The sequence below is a fragment of the Danio rerio genome, chromosome 14 (assembly GCF_052040795.2).
Source record: "Danio rerio strain M-AB ecotype USA chromosome 14, GRCz13ab, whole genome shotgun sequence".
Lineage (NCBI taxonomy): Eukaryota > Metazoa > Chordata > Actinopteri > Cypriniformes > Danionidae > Danio > Danio rerio.
In genome coordinates, this window is record NC_141034.1 from 36,703,022 (window position 1) to 36,717,620 (window position 14,599).

The 14,599-nt window shown below is 34.6% G+C and overlaps 1 protein-coding gene across 10 annotated transcripts in view; it reads right to left on the reverse strand.

The window, feature by feature from the left end:
• Window positions 1–14,599, reverse strand: part of atp11c (ATPase phospholipid transporting 11C (ATP11C blood group)) — a 166,415-nt gene that overhangs the window by 21,697 nt on the left and 130,119 nt on the right. For all 10 annotated transcript variants that reach the window (XR_015507623.1, XM_087281721.1, XM_087281719.1 and 7 more), the window contains 11 exons: window positions 12,548–12,698; window positions 12,132–12,329; window positions 10,133–10,303; window positions 6,480–6,655; window positions 6,325–6,396; window positions 5,509–5,582; window positions 4,716–4,819; window positions 1,776–1,957; window positions 1,427–1,696; window positions 235–409; window positions 43–145 (listed from right to left, as the gene is read on the reverse strand). Coding sequence is in view for 9 of the 10 variants with exons in the window: in XM_087281721.1 (XP_087137847.1) it covers window positions 43–145; window positions 235–409; window positions 1,427–1,696; window positions 1,776–1,957; window positions 4,716–4,819; window positions 5,509–5,582; window positions 6,325–6,396; window positions 6,480–6,655; window positions 10,133–10,303; window positions 12,132–12,329; window positions 12,548–12,698 (1,676 nt within the window). In the remaining variant the exon portion in view is untranslated. The remainder of the gene's footprint in view (window positions 1–42; window positions 146–234; window positions 410–1,426; window positions 1,697–1,775; window positions 1,958–4,715; window positions 4,820–5,508; window positions 5,583–6,324; window positions 6,397–6,479; window positions 6,656–10,132; window positions 10,304–12,131; window positions 12,330–12,547; window positions 12,699–14,599) is intronic.

Here is a 14,599-nt window from a genome sequence, read left to right on the forward strand (position 1 = left end):
AAAGCATACTGTATGTGACTGTACAGTATACTGAGGTCTCACCAATGCCCACATGTGCCTCAAGAATCATGCTGACATCATTGGCCCCATCGCCGATGGAGAGTGTGATTGGGGAACCTTTGCAGTTCTTTACCATCTTCACTATCTAAAGTGAGCATAAGAGAATATTAGTCAAGTAATTCCTTAAGTGTGGTATAGAGAAGAGCAAGCAGTGTTCTGCTGTGCAGGTGAGACCTGAGCTTTCTGCAGGGGTGCCATGCGGCAGCAGAGAACAGCAGTGCAGTTTTGGCAGATCTGCAGGAAGAGCCCCCTGTAGAGACTGGCATCCGCATCACGGGGTGGGTTCATCACTAACGACAATGTTGCCCCATCTATAATGAAGCCATACTCCTGATTTGCAGACCAACTCCTGCAATATAAGAGTCACAGTAAACAAGTGGTCATTCAATTTAAATTAGTATTAAGGACGCACCGATATGAAACATCTAGTAAAAACACTAGTCTAATAAATTATTTTCTCATTACTGATAAATGAGCGTTACTACAACAACTTAGTAGAAATATATTTACTTATACATACCTATGTGTGTGTGTGTGTGTGTGTGTGTGTGTGTGTGTGTGTGTGTGTGTGTGTGTGTGTGTGTGTGTGTGTGTGTGTGTATATAGCCTCGGAAAAAATGCTCATTTTAGAAGAAAATTTCAGATGGCACTTATATATTATATATATATTATTTTATTTTTTAAAATTAGCATTACTTGCTTACATCGACTCAGCATATACTGTATAATAATATATTATATTTTAATATATGCTTAGTTAGTGTAAGCCAGATTTCTAAATAGTTCATATTAATAAATGTTCTTTTCGAACCCCTTGGGGAACCCCACGGGGAACCACCCCTGTGACCGATTTTGTACTTTTATTTCGGAGTGTGGATTACATAACAGTTTTATTCCTTTATTTTATTTAACATTTATTTTATTTAATATTTATATATATATATATATATATATATATATATATATATATATATATATATATATATATATATATATATATATATATATATATATATATATATATATAATAAATTCCACTGTGGCTACCCCAGATTAATAAAGGGGCTAAGCCGAAAAGAAAATTAATAATATAATATAATATAATATAATATAATATAATATAATATAATATAATATAATATAATATAATATAATATAATATAATATAATATAAGAAAAATAAATGCATTATTAAAAAATAAATACACAAAAATATATATTCAAAACAATTTTTTGTATTCGTATTTTTTATATTATTTAACAATTTTTATTTTCCAACATTCTAATAATAGCCCTTGTGTTTTTTGGATTGCATCCTGAAAGCCCGAACTTTCACTGACAGCAAAAAAAAAATCAGGTGTCTGACCTGGTGACGACTCCTGTTTTGACCGGCGGGGCGTCCTGCACAGCTCTTCTATGGTAGTCCCTTAACAGCTCCAAAAGTCTGTCCTCACGCTTCGACCTCCCATCCTCCAGTGTCCGCACAGTCAGCTCCAGCAGCTCTGTACCCCGCTGAAACAACCGGCAGGCGTAGCATGTGGACTTAGCCGTCTCCATTTTATCCCCAGTTAGCACCCAAATCTTCATCCCTGCACCCTGCAAGGCCTCCATGGTCTCTGCAGCCTCTTCCTGAAGTCTGGGACACAAGAAGTTACGCTACTTAAACATATTCTTCAAGTAAAAAACAGAGTAAACAAACAATTCGGGTCACCAACCGGTCCTCCACAGCGGTCGCTCCAATTAAACTCATGCCCGTCTCCACCTGGTTATACATGGCCATGAGTTTCTCCTCCCTATCCTGAAGAGCCAGTCTGGCTTCCCTCAGGCCTGTGTCTGCTAAAGCGTACTCTTCTGCGCTCAGCTGCTTATAGGCCACACACAGTGTACGGTAACCATCCTGGAGAGCAAAAAACACACCATTAAGCCAGAACTGACTGACCTTTTCAATATTTAATGGCTCTGCGGGACGTCTCTCTTAAACATGAAGATATAATGAACCAGGGTTTAAGCATCCTTTTAGCTTAAAGCAAGATACTGCATGTAAATAGGTCCTAAGTATAAAACTGTACAAGTGTATAAATATAGAAGTGTATCACCCATATATTTCTCCACTTGCTTGATTACATTCAGAATTGCAAACATGTTTTGTTATGCAAATGTAACTATGATTAATAAGCTAATTTGCATACAGTTCGAGGTCAGGTTCAACATTTTTGCTTTACTTTTATGAATATTATTTTGTTCAAAAAAAAGATATTTATTATTTCTTTTTCTATTACTTAATCATTTAGAAAATACTCAGAACAGAAAGATTTTTTTTATATATACACATTTTACATTTTGTAGTACAAAATACTATAAATAGTATACAGTAATCAGGCAAATTATGTCTAAAGGTATCCCTTTTAAGATTAAAGTTAAAGTAAGATACAAATAAAATAGTAAAGAATAAAAAATATTAATTAAATGAATAAAAAAAGAGAGTTTTGGTGTGTTTAGTGCTGCTGAAGTGGAGATTTGTGGCTCAATGCAGAAAAGAAACAAAAAATAAACTTTAAAAATATGTATTGTAAATGGAATCTTCAATCAAAAATAGACCATATTTGATTGCTCTACGGGACGTCTCTCTCTATATAATGAACAAGGATTTAACCATCCTTTTAGCTTAAAACAAGATACTGCATGTGAATAGGGTAAACATGATATATGTAATGTAATGAAATACTTCTCCAGTTGCTTGATTACATTCAGAATTACAAGCATGTTTCATTATGCAAATGTAGCGGCGTTTAATTACACAGGAGTTAATTTGCATACAATTCGAGGTCAGGTTCAACAAACTTTATTTTGATGGTCCATTTGTTGAATTTAAGTTACATTGCATCTACATGCCAACTAATTCTCATTAGATTATAAGTAGACTGTTAGGCTGGGGTTAAGGTTAGTGTTAGTTGACATGTACTTGTAAAGTTTCTTATAGTCAGAAAAACGTCTGTTAATGGAGCAGTATCACAGAAATTAAGCCAGACAGTCTACTAGCACTCAAAATAAAGTGTTACCCATCATCTTTGCTTCACTTTTATACACATTATTTTGGGTGTTTTTTCTGTCACCCAATAATTTAGAAAATACTGTGAACAGAAAGTTTTTTTTTTATATATATATATATAAATTTCACATTTTTTGTAAAATAAAATATGTATGATAAGGCAAATTATGCTTGAACATTCCTTTTTAAATATCATAAAGATAAATTAAATAAAAAATTAATAAAATAATAATATATATAAATCTTTGAAGTTTAGTAAATAGAATTTAAAATATACTCACCGGCCACTTCATTAAGTACACCTGTCCAACTGCTTATTAACACAAATTTTTAATCAGCCAATCACATGGCAGCAACTCAATGCATTTAGGCATGTAGAGATGGTCAAGATGATCTGCTGCAGTTCAAACCGAGCATCAGAATGGGGAAGAAAGGTGATTTAAGTGACTTTGAACATGGCATGGTTGTTGTTGCCATGTTGGTGCTGGTCTGAGTATTCAGAAACTGCTGATCTACTGGAAATTTCACGCACAACCACCTCTAGGGTTTACAGAGAATGGTCAGAGAAAAGAGAAAATATCCAGTGAGCGGAAGTTCTGTGGGTGCAAATGAGGTCAGAAGAAAATGGCCAGACTGCTTCCAGCTGATAGAAAAGCAACAGTAACTCAAGTAACCACTCTTTAACTGAGGTATGCAGAAGAGCATCTCTAAACACACACCACGTCCAACCTTGAGGGGGATGAGCTACAGCAGCAGAAGACCTGACCAGGTACCACTTCTGTCATCTAAGAACAGGAAACCGAGTCTTGATTTCTTCTGCAGCATTTAGATGATAGGGTCAGAACTTGTCGTCAACAACATGAAAGCATGGATCCATCCTGCCTTGTATCAATAGTTCAGGCTGGTGGTGGTGGTGGTGTAATGGTATGGAGGATATTTTCTTGGCCCACTTTGGGCCCATTAGTACCAATTGAGCACTGTGTTGTTGACACAGCCGACACAGTATTGTTGCTGACCATGTCCATCCCATTATTACCACAGTGTACCTATCTTCTGATGTCTACTTCCAGGAGGAAGGCCATGTCATTAAGCGCCAATCATCTCAGACTGGTTTCTTGAACATGACAATGAGTTCACTCTAAATGGCCCCCACAGTCACCAGATGTCAATCCAATAGTGCACCTTTGAGATGTGGTGAAACGGGAGGATTCACAGAATCATGGACGTGCAGCCGACAAATCTGCAGCAACTGCGTGATGTCAATATCATGTCAATAATGACCAAATTCTCTGAGGAATATATCCAGTCCCTTGTTAATTCTATGCCACAAAGGATTAAGTCAGTTCTGAAGGGAAAAGGGGGCCCAACCCGGTACCTAATAAAGTGGCCAGTGAGAATACGGCATATTGTAATTGGTCTAAAAACAAAAAATATTAAAGTGCAACAGAAAAACTTCAGTGTATTTTAAATGTTTTCTTTTCATTAGATTAAAAAGTCTTTCTCAAGACCCAAAATGTGGAATTTTCAAAAATTAATAGTCCATGAAAAAATATATTTTTTGCCCCATAAGTCAAACTGGTCAAGATATTAAGATGTACAGTAATACCGTTGCATTTCGCTCAACGTGTAGTCGAATTCTGTCCACCTCCTCTGGTCTGACTCTTGGAAATATGGAAGAATCGGCTCCCTTACAAAACAGCAGCGTGTCCCCTAAATAAAGAAGATGGGAGAGAGACATTCAGAGTTTTACATTACAACATAAAATGGCTTCTTACATAATTTGCAAAACTCACAAGGCACAATTGCTAAGATGTTCAGGAAGGGGTTGCTAAGTGGTTGCCGTGTTCTAGCTGATGAGAAACTGTCTGTATAAATTATTCACATTTTTTTACTTAACAGCTTTTCATTCAGAAGCATTTTAACCTTAAAGAGGGAGTTCATGCCAAAATTAAAATTCTGTCATCATTTACTCACGCTAATGTCAATTCAAAGCCAGACTTTCACTCATCTCCAGAACACAAATTAGGATGTTAATAGTCAAACCAGAGATCTGTCTTGCAATTGAAAGTCTATTCACCCAGAACCAATGTTCATAAAGATATTTTTAAAAATGATAAAGTGTTTTTCATTTTTATTTATTTTTATTAATTAATTTGAAAATAAGTGTATATTTAAATTAATTAACAAATAAATTAATTTTTAAAAAGTTAATTTGTACTCAAGTAATTGATTCACGTTGCCAAGTCAAGTTGCCAAAAGGTCACCTCTCTTTGACAAATTATACATTGTTTTGGCTCTATCAACATCAGAAATGTGAAAAATCAAGTGATTCAAATCTCAAATTGTAAATATGGCCAACAGCAAATGCCTTAAAACAGCACTGATGATCAGTAGCTCACCTGATTTGGTTTGCACGATGACACTCATTCTCCGCCGAACAGGGTCAAAATTCAGGACATGAAGCAATTTGTACCTGAAATATTGGACACATTTCATACAGTATAGACCCATACATTAACCTTAATTCATACATCTAATTTTATATGACTTCAGACAGTGGTGGAAAATAACAAAGCATTTTTATTAAACAAAGTATTTTATATGTTACTTTACAGTTCCATATTTTTAATATTATATTTTTGGAACCAGTTATGTTAATAAAACATCTTGCTGAATAAATAATCATTTAACTACTGTATAAGTACTTTTTACTATTAATACTTGAGTACATTAAAAAAAGTACTATAGTATTTTAACTTATAGGGATAGTTTACCAAAAAAATGTATCATCATTTACTCATCCTTCATTTGTTCAAAACCTAAACAAAAAATTTTTTTTTTCAGAAAGTTGTGAAAAAAAGCATCCACTTCTATATATTTTTGTTGTTGTTGTTGTTTCTACTATGGAAGTTAAACACTTCTGGTTTGATTCTCAGAAAGATTCCTCAGAATATCTTGTTGTTGTTGTTTTTTTTTTTCATAAACATTATAAATTCTAATAGTGAGCAAATATAATATAATTTTTTGAACTTTCCCTTTAAATACAATTGGAAAGCAGTCCTTTATGCTCTTACAGCATAAATATTTGATTAGGATTGCAATACTTTAACTCAAGCACTTGATATATGTTCTTTATCCAGCACTGATTGTCAATGCTAGCACTGATGCAGCATAACATCATTCTTATGAGTCTAGTTTCAAGCATCATAACTTACTCCTCTATATCATTTTGCCTGTTCCTGATCTTCATGTTTTTATTCTCCAAACCTAGAAAGGTGAAGCCGTATCTGAATAGGAGAAAACAATGCCAGTGAGTGCCAGATTGCCATCATCAGATCCAAGATCCAGCAGTACTCAGCAGTTATCTTACTCCATGGCTCCTTTGACCAGTGCGACCTCATCAGGAGAAGATGCGATGAAACCTCTTTCCTCCTCTGCTTTGGGCAGCACCCCATCAATCCCATCAATTTGGTCACTAAGAGTTTCCTCCTTCACCTGCACTGTGTGGCACAGACACAAGGCCCGCAGAAACAACTCCTCTTTCTCCTGGCATATGGGATCAAAACGTAATACGTAAGTTACAAATGTAAATCTGTGAGTAAAGAAAAAATAAAGAAAACTGAATTGAAATATAGGCAACACTTTGCACTAAGGTTATGTAACAGAGGCAGCTAGCGAAGTGCTATGCAAGTAAATATCACTCCTCTGACCTAAAAGGTGCTCTAGCAACAGATGCTAGAGGCCATGGTCTTTGGCCTCCTTGTTACAGCAACCGACTCTTATGTAAAGAATCGGAGGTTCAATCCCAGGTCAGAACAGGTTGGGTGCAGTAGGAACGATGAGTTACATATGGGGGCTCGTCCGGGATGGGAGTGAGTGTAATGGAGGCCAGCTAGCGAAGTGCTATGCAGGTATACCTTACTCTTACAGTTTGATCTGCCGGTTTGATCTTAACTCAGAATGGGTTGGGTGCAGTAGGACCAGTTGGTTAAAGTTATATTAGTTAATACGTTTACTAAAATGAACTAACAATGAACAATACATTTATTACAGTATTTGTTCAGTTTAGTAAGCATTAGTTAATGAAAATACAGCTGTTCATGTGCTCACAGTGCACTAATGTTAACAAACAAAGTTGGATGTGAATAATGCATTATAAATTGTTAAACTATGATTAATTAATGCTGTACAAGCATTGTTTATAATTAGTTCATATTAGTAAATATATTAACTAATAAAACCTTATTGTAAAATGTGACCGAAATATATTACACAATAAGAAAAAAATGACTGAGAAATGACTGCGATTGACTACAAAAAAGAAAACACACTATAAATATTACATATAAGTATTAATAGTAATGCAATTTTATTAAAAAACGAATAAATAATAAATATATTTTTGCATTATGTTGTTTAGTTTCAAGTGGCAAGAAAAACTAAATAATAGCAATAAAATAATAATAATAATAATAATAATAATAATAATAAATTAATAAATATATAAAATAAAATTTTATAAATAAATATATAAAGTTAAACAAATCTACTACATACATTCTGGAAAAAATAATCAATTCAAATAACAATTAATTTCTGATCCATATAATCAAGATTAAAGTTCAAGATTGAAGATGCACCAAAAAAAATTTGTTGATTTGTCATCATTGTATTGTTTAGATTAGATACGATTTTTGAGTAATTACCATATCAGCTATATCAAGAAAGTTTACATCATAAAGTTTACAAGATTTTATAAAACATTTTACATTAAAAAGTCATCAACATCAATAAAATATATATATATATATATATATAATATATAAATTATGTGATATAATGGCAGTTAGAACAATATCTTATTCATTTATAAAACTGACAGACAAAAACAGTTACACGTCTTTTAATACTGGTGCTGAACAATAAACGTTTGATATCTACAACACAGATCATGAACACTACACACTGACAAGGGCCCTTGAAGAGAAGTGCTCTCAAAGGACTGCCCGTTTACAGTGCATACGAGTGCTATATATAAAAAACGGATTTAATACACATCATTTTATGCTCTCCAAGCCTGCCAACACAAACATTAGACGTTTACAGCCCTTGTGTTTATACTGTATCACAGCCTCAGAGGATTTATAAATTCAAGAAGTCTGCAGTCGCTTTACATATCGATGTGTATGAATCCAACAGCACCACGCACATCTGAGGTTCTGGGTATGGATGTGCTCATCGAACGGTCAGACATTGCATTAGGATGGATTTTGCGTCAAATATGCAATCGGCAAACAAACATATTTTTCCTGTAATTTGATTAAGCAAACATACTGCACTGCAATCATTTTACAGTACAAACTGTGTAAACCAATGGCCTTAAACTCAATTCCTGTAGGGCAGCAGCTCTGCATAGTTTAGCTCCATCCACCTCCAACTCACATCAGCTTAAAGGTCTCTAGTAGTCTTGAACATTTTGATTAGTTGGATCAGCTGTGTTTGATTAGGGTTGGAGCAAAACTGTGCAGAGCTGCGGTCCTCCAGGAATCCAGTTTGAGACCAGTGGTGTATAACGTGTCCTTGATGAATAAAAGTAAGTCAATCTATAAAAAAAAAAATCAAGAATTCCCACTGTTTTTAACCTGATAATAATAATAATAATAATAATAATAATAATAAATATTTGTTAAGCAGCTGACCATTAGATTATAATGATTTCTGAAGAATCATTTGACATTGAGGAGAACTGGAGTAATAGCTTTAAATGTCAGGAATAAATACAAATTTTAATTACAAAATAAACTCTTATTTAATATTTTACTAATATTTCTCAAACAAATCCGATCAAATGCAACCTCTGTAACGAGTGTGCTCTCACACCAGGTTCAATTGCTTCGATCGAACATAAGTTTGATTGTCCCCCCTTGCCACCTTCTCTGCTGGTTTGTGTTCACACCATCTTTTTCTTCTGAGCCCCGGTACACTTATGTAATCAAGCTGCTGTTTTGGTTACAGCTGTTGCTAGGTAACAGCACCAAAAAGTAGATGTTCGCATATCATGGTCATTCTGCTTTTACTGAATCCAAAACCAAAATACAAATAACCACTTGCGTCTATCTGCCGCTAAAACTGTTAAAAATGCTCAGAACATCAAGCGATGTCTGCAGAAGATGTTTTTTGTTGGAGACAAGCAGACATTATCTCTGTTTGCACTGGGTCAGTCCCACATGTCGCCAAGGTAAGTGATACACAGAGACACACACACAGAGACAGACACAAAGAGACACACACACACACACACACACAAAACACAGAGACACAGAGACAGACACACACACACACACACACACACACACACACAGACACACACAGACACACACAGACACACACAGACACACACAGACACAGACACACACAGACACACACACACACACACACACACACACACACACACACACACACACACACACACACAGTTCTCTTCCATTATTAGGTACGATTGCATTTATATGAGAAGTGAACCATACTAGAGTTCTTTCAGGTGAACTTGGGTACGGTTTATGGGTGTGCACCCGAGTTTGGAGGACACATTCCCACTAGCTAAACGTACCGTACACTGACGTAAAACAAACCCAGGTGCAGACGAAAAGTGCTAGTGTGAAAGCAACATTAAAAATATCTTACTGATCCCCAGTAGTGTATGTAGCATAATACAATTTTTTATTTATATATTGAAATTAAACAAACATATTGAACTCACTATATAACCAAGCTAATGTACGGCTTCTTTGTTTGGATCATAATTACAGTGCTTTTTTTTTGTTTTTTTTTGCATGTTAATTTTACATCACCCTGCCTCTGATCCAGTAAATCAATATCTCATTCACATTTTAATATTTGGTTGTTTCTAGATTTGAAAAGAACTAATTAATAAAAAGAAAAGAAAACTGGGCTGTTTGCTTGTTAAAAAAATAAAGAAATGATAAATTCAGATTGAAGGTGCATCATTAGATAGTGACTCACCCGTCCGGCCTTCTCCTGCAGTTTATTGAGCGGCCCGTCGGTGACGGTGAAGCCGTCCAGCTCTCCGTGGGCATCTCTGTGTCTGTACTGGAAGCCGTCAATACAGCACTCAATGAACTCCATGTTGTTTTGGGTCAGTGTGCCCGTCTTGTCTGTGAATACATATTCCACCTGCAGGCCGGAGACAAATGTTGACCTTACCGACAATAAACCCAGGCTATAAAGCAGTCGTTCCCAAATGAACAGAGTCGGGCGATAAGAATGGACTATTAATTTGTAACAAAAGAAGTCTGTTTGCATAAATCAGTTTAATGAAGCATGGCCTGTAATTTAGAGGAATGGTCTGCATAAGTGACAGAGGGTGATCTATGACCTCAGAGCACAGGGTCTGCTCAGATTATCAGCAATTATTCATTTGGACATTCAGAGTGGAAAAAAAAAAAGAGCATAATTTTTAAAAATCTTATTTTCATTTTAAATAACAAAAACATGGAGTATTAAGATGTGTAGATTGTGAAAGAAGTGAAAGAAAGAAAGAAAGAAAGAAAGAAAAAGAAATAAAGAATAAAAAGAAATAAAGAACAAACAAAAAAGAACAAATGAACAAAAGAAAAAAGAGAAATAAATATTGAAAGAACAAATGAAAGAAAAAAATGAAATGAAATAAAGAAACAACAAAATAAAAAATACAAATAAAACTTGAAAAAAGAAAGAAAGAAAGAAAGAAAATTAAAAAAAAAAAAAAAAAGAATGAAATAAAGAAAAAAAAGGAGAGCAACGAACAGAAAATAAGAGCAAAAAGGACAAAATAAAGAATGGAATAAAGAAAGAAAAGAACGAAAGAAAGAAAAAAGGAAATTAAAGAACTAAATAAAAAATTAAAGAAAGAAAAAAAGAAATAAATAATGAAAGTAAAAAAGAATGAAATGACAAAAAAAAAAACAAATTAAAGAACAAAAAAAAAACAAGACAGAACGAAACAAAAAAGAAAAAACAACAGAAAGAAAGAAGAAAATAAAAAACAAGAAAGAAAAAAACAATAAAGAACGAAAGAAAGAAAAGGAAAAAAAAGAGAACGAAACAAAAGAAAGAACAAAATAAAAAATAAGATAGAAAAAGAACAAAATAATGAAAGAAAGAAAAGAAAAAAGAAAGAAAGAAAAATAAAGAACAAAAAAGAAAGAAAGATCAAAATTAAGAACAAAAAGAATGAAAGAAAGAAAGAAAAAACTAAATTAAAAAGAACAATAAAAATCGAAAGAAAGAAAAAAATTAAAGGAATAATGAACAAAGAACGAAAGAAAATAAAAAAGAAACAAAGAAGAAAATAAAGAAGAAAAAAAATAAATTAAATTAAAAACAAGTAGGATCAAACAAAAGAAAGAAAAAAAGAAAGAACAAAAGAAAGAAAGAAATTAAGAACAAAAAAGTAAAAAATGAACAAAATAAAGGACGAAATAAAGGACGAAAGAAAGAAAGAAAGAAAGAAAGAAAGAAAGAAAGAAAGAAAGAAAGAAAGAAAGAAAGAAAGAAAATGTCCTTGACTGTAATGACAATAACCTCACAATGCAGCAAACAGAAACTGATGCGATTCATAAATAAACTGAATTTACATGATAGAGGCTATTATTTATGCAGAACAGCATTGACTGATACTAGTAATGAATGGGGTACAAATAATAAATAAATAAATAAATAAATAAATAAATAAACAAGATCTGCATGTTAAGTTCACGTCGGTTTCCCCCGGGTGCTCCGGTTTCCCCCACAAGTCCAAACACATGCGCCATAGGTGAAATGATTAAACTAAATTGCCTGTAGTGTGTGAGTGTATGGGTGTTTCCCAGTGATGGGTTGCAGCTGGAGGGGCATCCGCTGCATAAAACATATGCTTGATAAGTTCATTCCGCTGTGGCGACCCCTGATTAATAAAGGGACTAAGCCCAAAAGAAAATGAATAAATGAACGAATGAAGTTATATTTGCTTAAAGTGTCCAACCTGGCCAAGTTCCTCATTGAGGTCAGACGTGTTGACGAGCGCTCCCTCCTCGATCTCTGGGTCAAAGAAATCATTATCCCACTTGATAAAGAAGGAGCCCAGAAACTTCTGCATCTCCACAGTGACGTACATGGACACGGGGATGATGAAGTTGAAGAGGACCATGAAGGAGAGGAAGTCTGTAAACATCTTCAGGTACTGAAACAGAGAGCACAATATCATGCCTGGAACATGGAGGTTAAACATAAAGCTACTCCCTAATTATGATTTATTAGGTATGATGAGAGTAAGAGCTGACCGCAGCCACTAGAGACCAGATTAGCTCCTAATTTATATTAATTGCATCAAGAATGAGTGATGATATAATGAGGGAGTTGTTAATTGATTGATGCAGTCATGATCAAAAAACCTCTCACCATGTTAGTTTCTTTCTCCTTCTGAGTTTTCTCGTTGTACCAGGGCTCATCTTGACCTTCTTTGCTCTGCCACACGTACTTTAGTGTAGTACAAACCACAGCTTTACTGATGAGGATACATAGATACACCAGTAGAAAGGCATTGATGGATCTGGAAAAAAGAAACAATACTGTGAATACTGTCAAGAATACAAGTCAAGCAGCTAAATCAGTAAAAAACCTAAATAAGAAAGTTTGATGACAGTACTGTACATAATATTTTACTAGACACTAGTATACAGCTTAAAGTGACATTTAAAGGCTTAACTAGGTTAACTAGGGAGGTTAGGCATCATATATAATGTATAACAGTGGTTTGTTCTGTAGCTAGTCTAAAAAAATTTGCTTGAGGGGGCTAATAATATTGACCTTAAAATGTTTTTTTTATTAATATTAAAAACTGTTTTCCCTCTAGCCAAAATAAAACAAATAAGACTTTTTTTTCCTAAAGAAAAATATGGGAATTACTGTGGAAATTTCCTTTATCTGTTAAATATGACTTGAGAAATATCTAAAAATATTTCAAAAATGTACCCATAACTGTGTGTGTGTGTGTGTGTGTGTGTGTGTGTGTGTGTGTGTGTGTGTGTGTGCGTGCGTGTGCGTGCATATATCATTCATTTATTCATTCATTTTCTTGTCGGCTTAGTCCCTTTATTAATCCGGGGTTGCCACAGCGGAATGAACCACTAACTTATCACATTTTTATGCAGCGTATGCCCTTCCAGCCGCAACTCATCTTTGGGAAACATCCACACACACACTCATACACTACGGACAATTTAGCCTACCCAATTCACCTGTACTGCATGTCTTTGGCCTGTGGGGGAAACCGGAGTACCCGAAGGAAACCCACGTGAACGCAACGAGAACATGCAAACTCCACACAGAAACACCAACTGAGCAGAGGATCAAACCAGCGACCAAACGACCTTCTTGCTGTGAGACGACAGCACTACCTACTGCACCACTGCGTCGCAGTGTGTATATCATTTGGTGTTAATTAATATTATTTATATAGTATATCTCATATTTGAACTAATTTAAAAGGATTAATGTAATGATTTTAAACTCCCTCCTGGCCGTCAGGAAGGAGCAGGCGAAGAACCGATGAAATTTAAAGAACTTATTAAAGAGAAAAAAATAAAGACAGAACAGACAGTCGAACTAAAAACAAACACAACGTAAACATGTCCAAGCCTGGACCTCTCTCGTCCTCTGTCATCACTCATCCTCTTATAATCCAGAGCTCCTTCGCGGGACACGAGGTCGGTGTGCGCCACTAGGCATGGGACGGTATAAAATTCTGACAGTATGATAAACTTGGATAAAAATATTACGGTTTCACGATATCAAGGTTTTGTGATTATTGTGAATTTTTTTACTTTTTAAATGTCTGGGTAAACAAACAACAATCTTTTTTTCCCCTTTGAAAACAATATATTTTAGTTTTTAAAAGATTTGTAAAATTTTGGAGCTGTAAACATGTCAGACTAAATCCTGAAAATTAACTGTAGACTTCTGTGGACTTCATTAGTTTTAAAAATATAGATTTCTTTACAACTAAAAATGGCATCTTTGGATATCTTATCTGCTGGATATACTGTTGTACAAAACAACAAAAAAAGTAAAGAAAAAATCTTACACATACTTTATAAACGAAATTACAGGAAAATTTGGCGGTTTTAAAACCTTGATTTTTCCAAACCGCCTTGAAAATGGTGATCCCACTGGATCTTTCCCATGGCTCTCGACCCCGTGCTCTCGACATGCACTATAGGTGAACTGAATAAGCTAAAGTGTCCAGTGTATGTGTGTGAATGAGAGTGTATGGGTGTTTCCCATTGATGGGTTGCAACTAGAAGGGCATCTGCTGCGTAAAACATGCTGGATAAGTTGGCAGTTCATTTCGCTGTGGTGACATCTGGTTAATTAAGGGACTAAGCAGAAAAGAAAATTAATAAACGAATGTATGAATGAATAATAATAATTATTATTATTATTATTACAGAT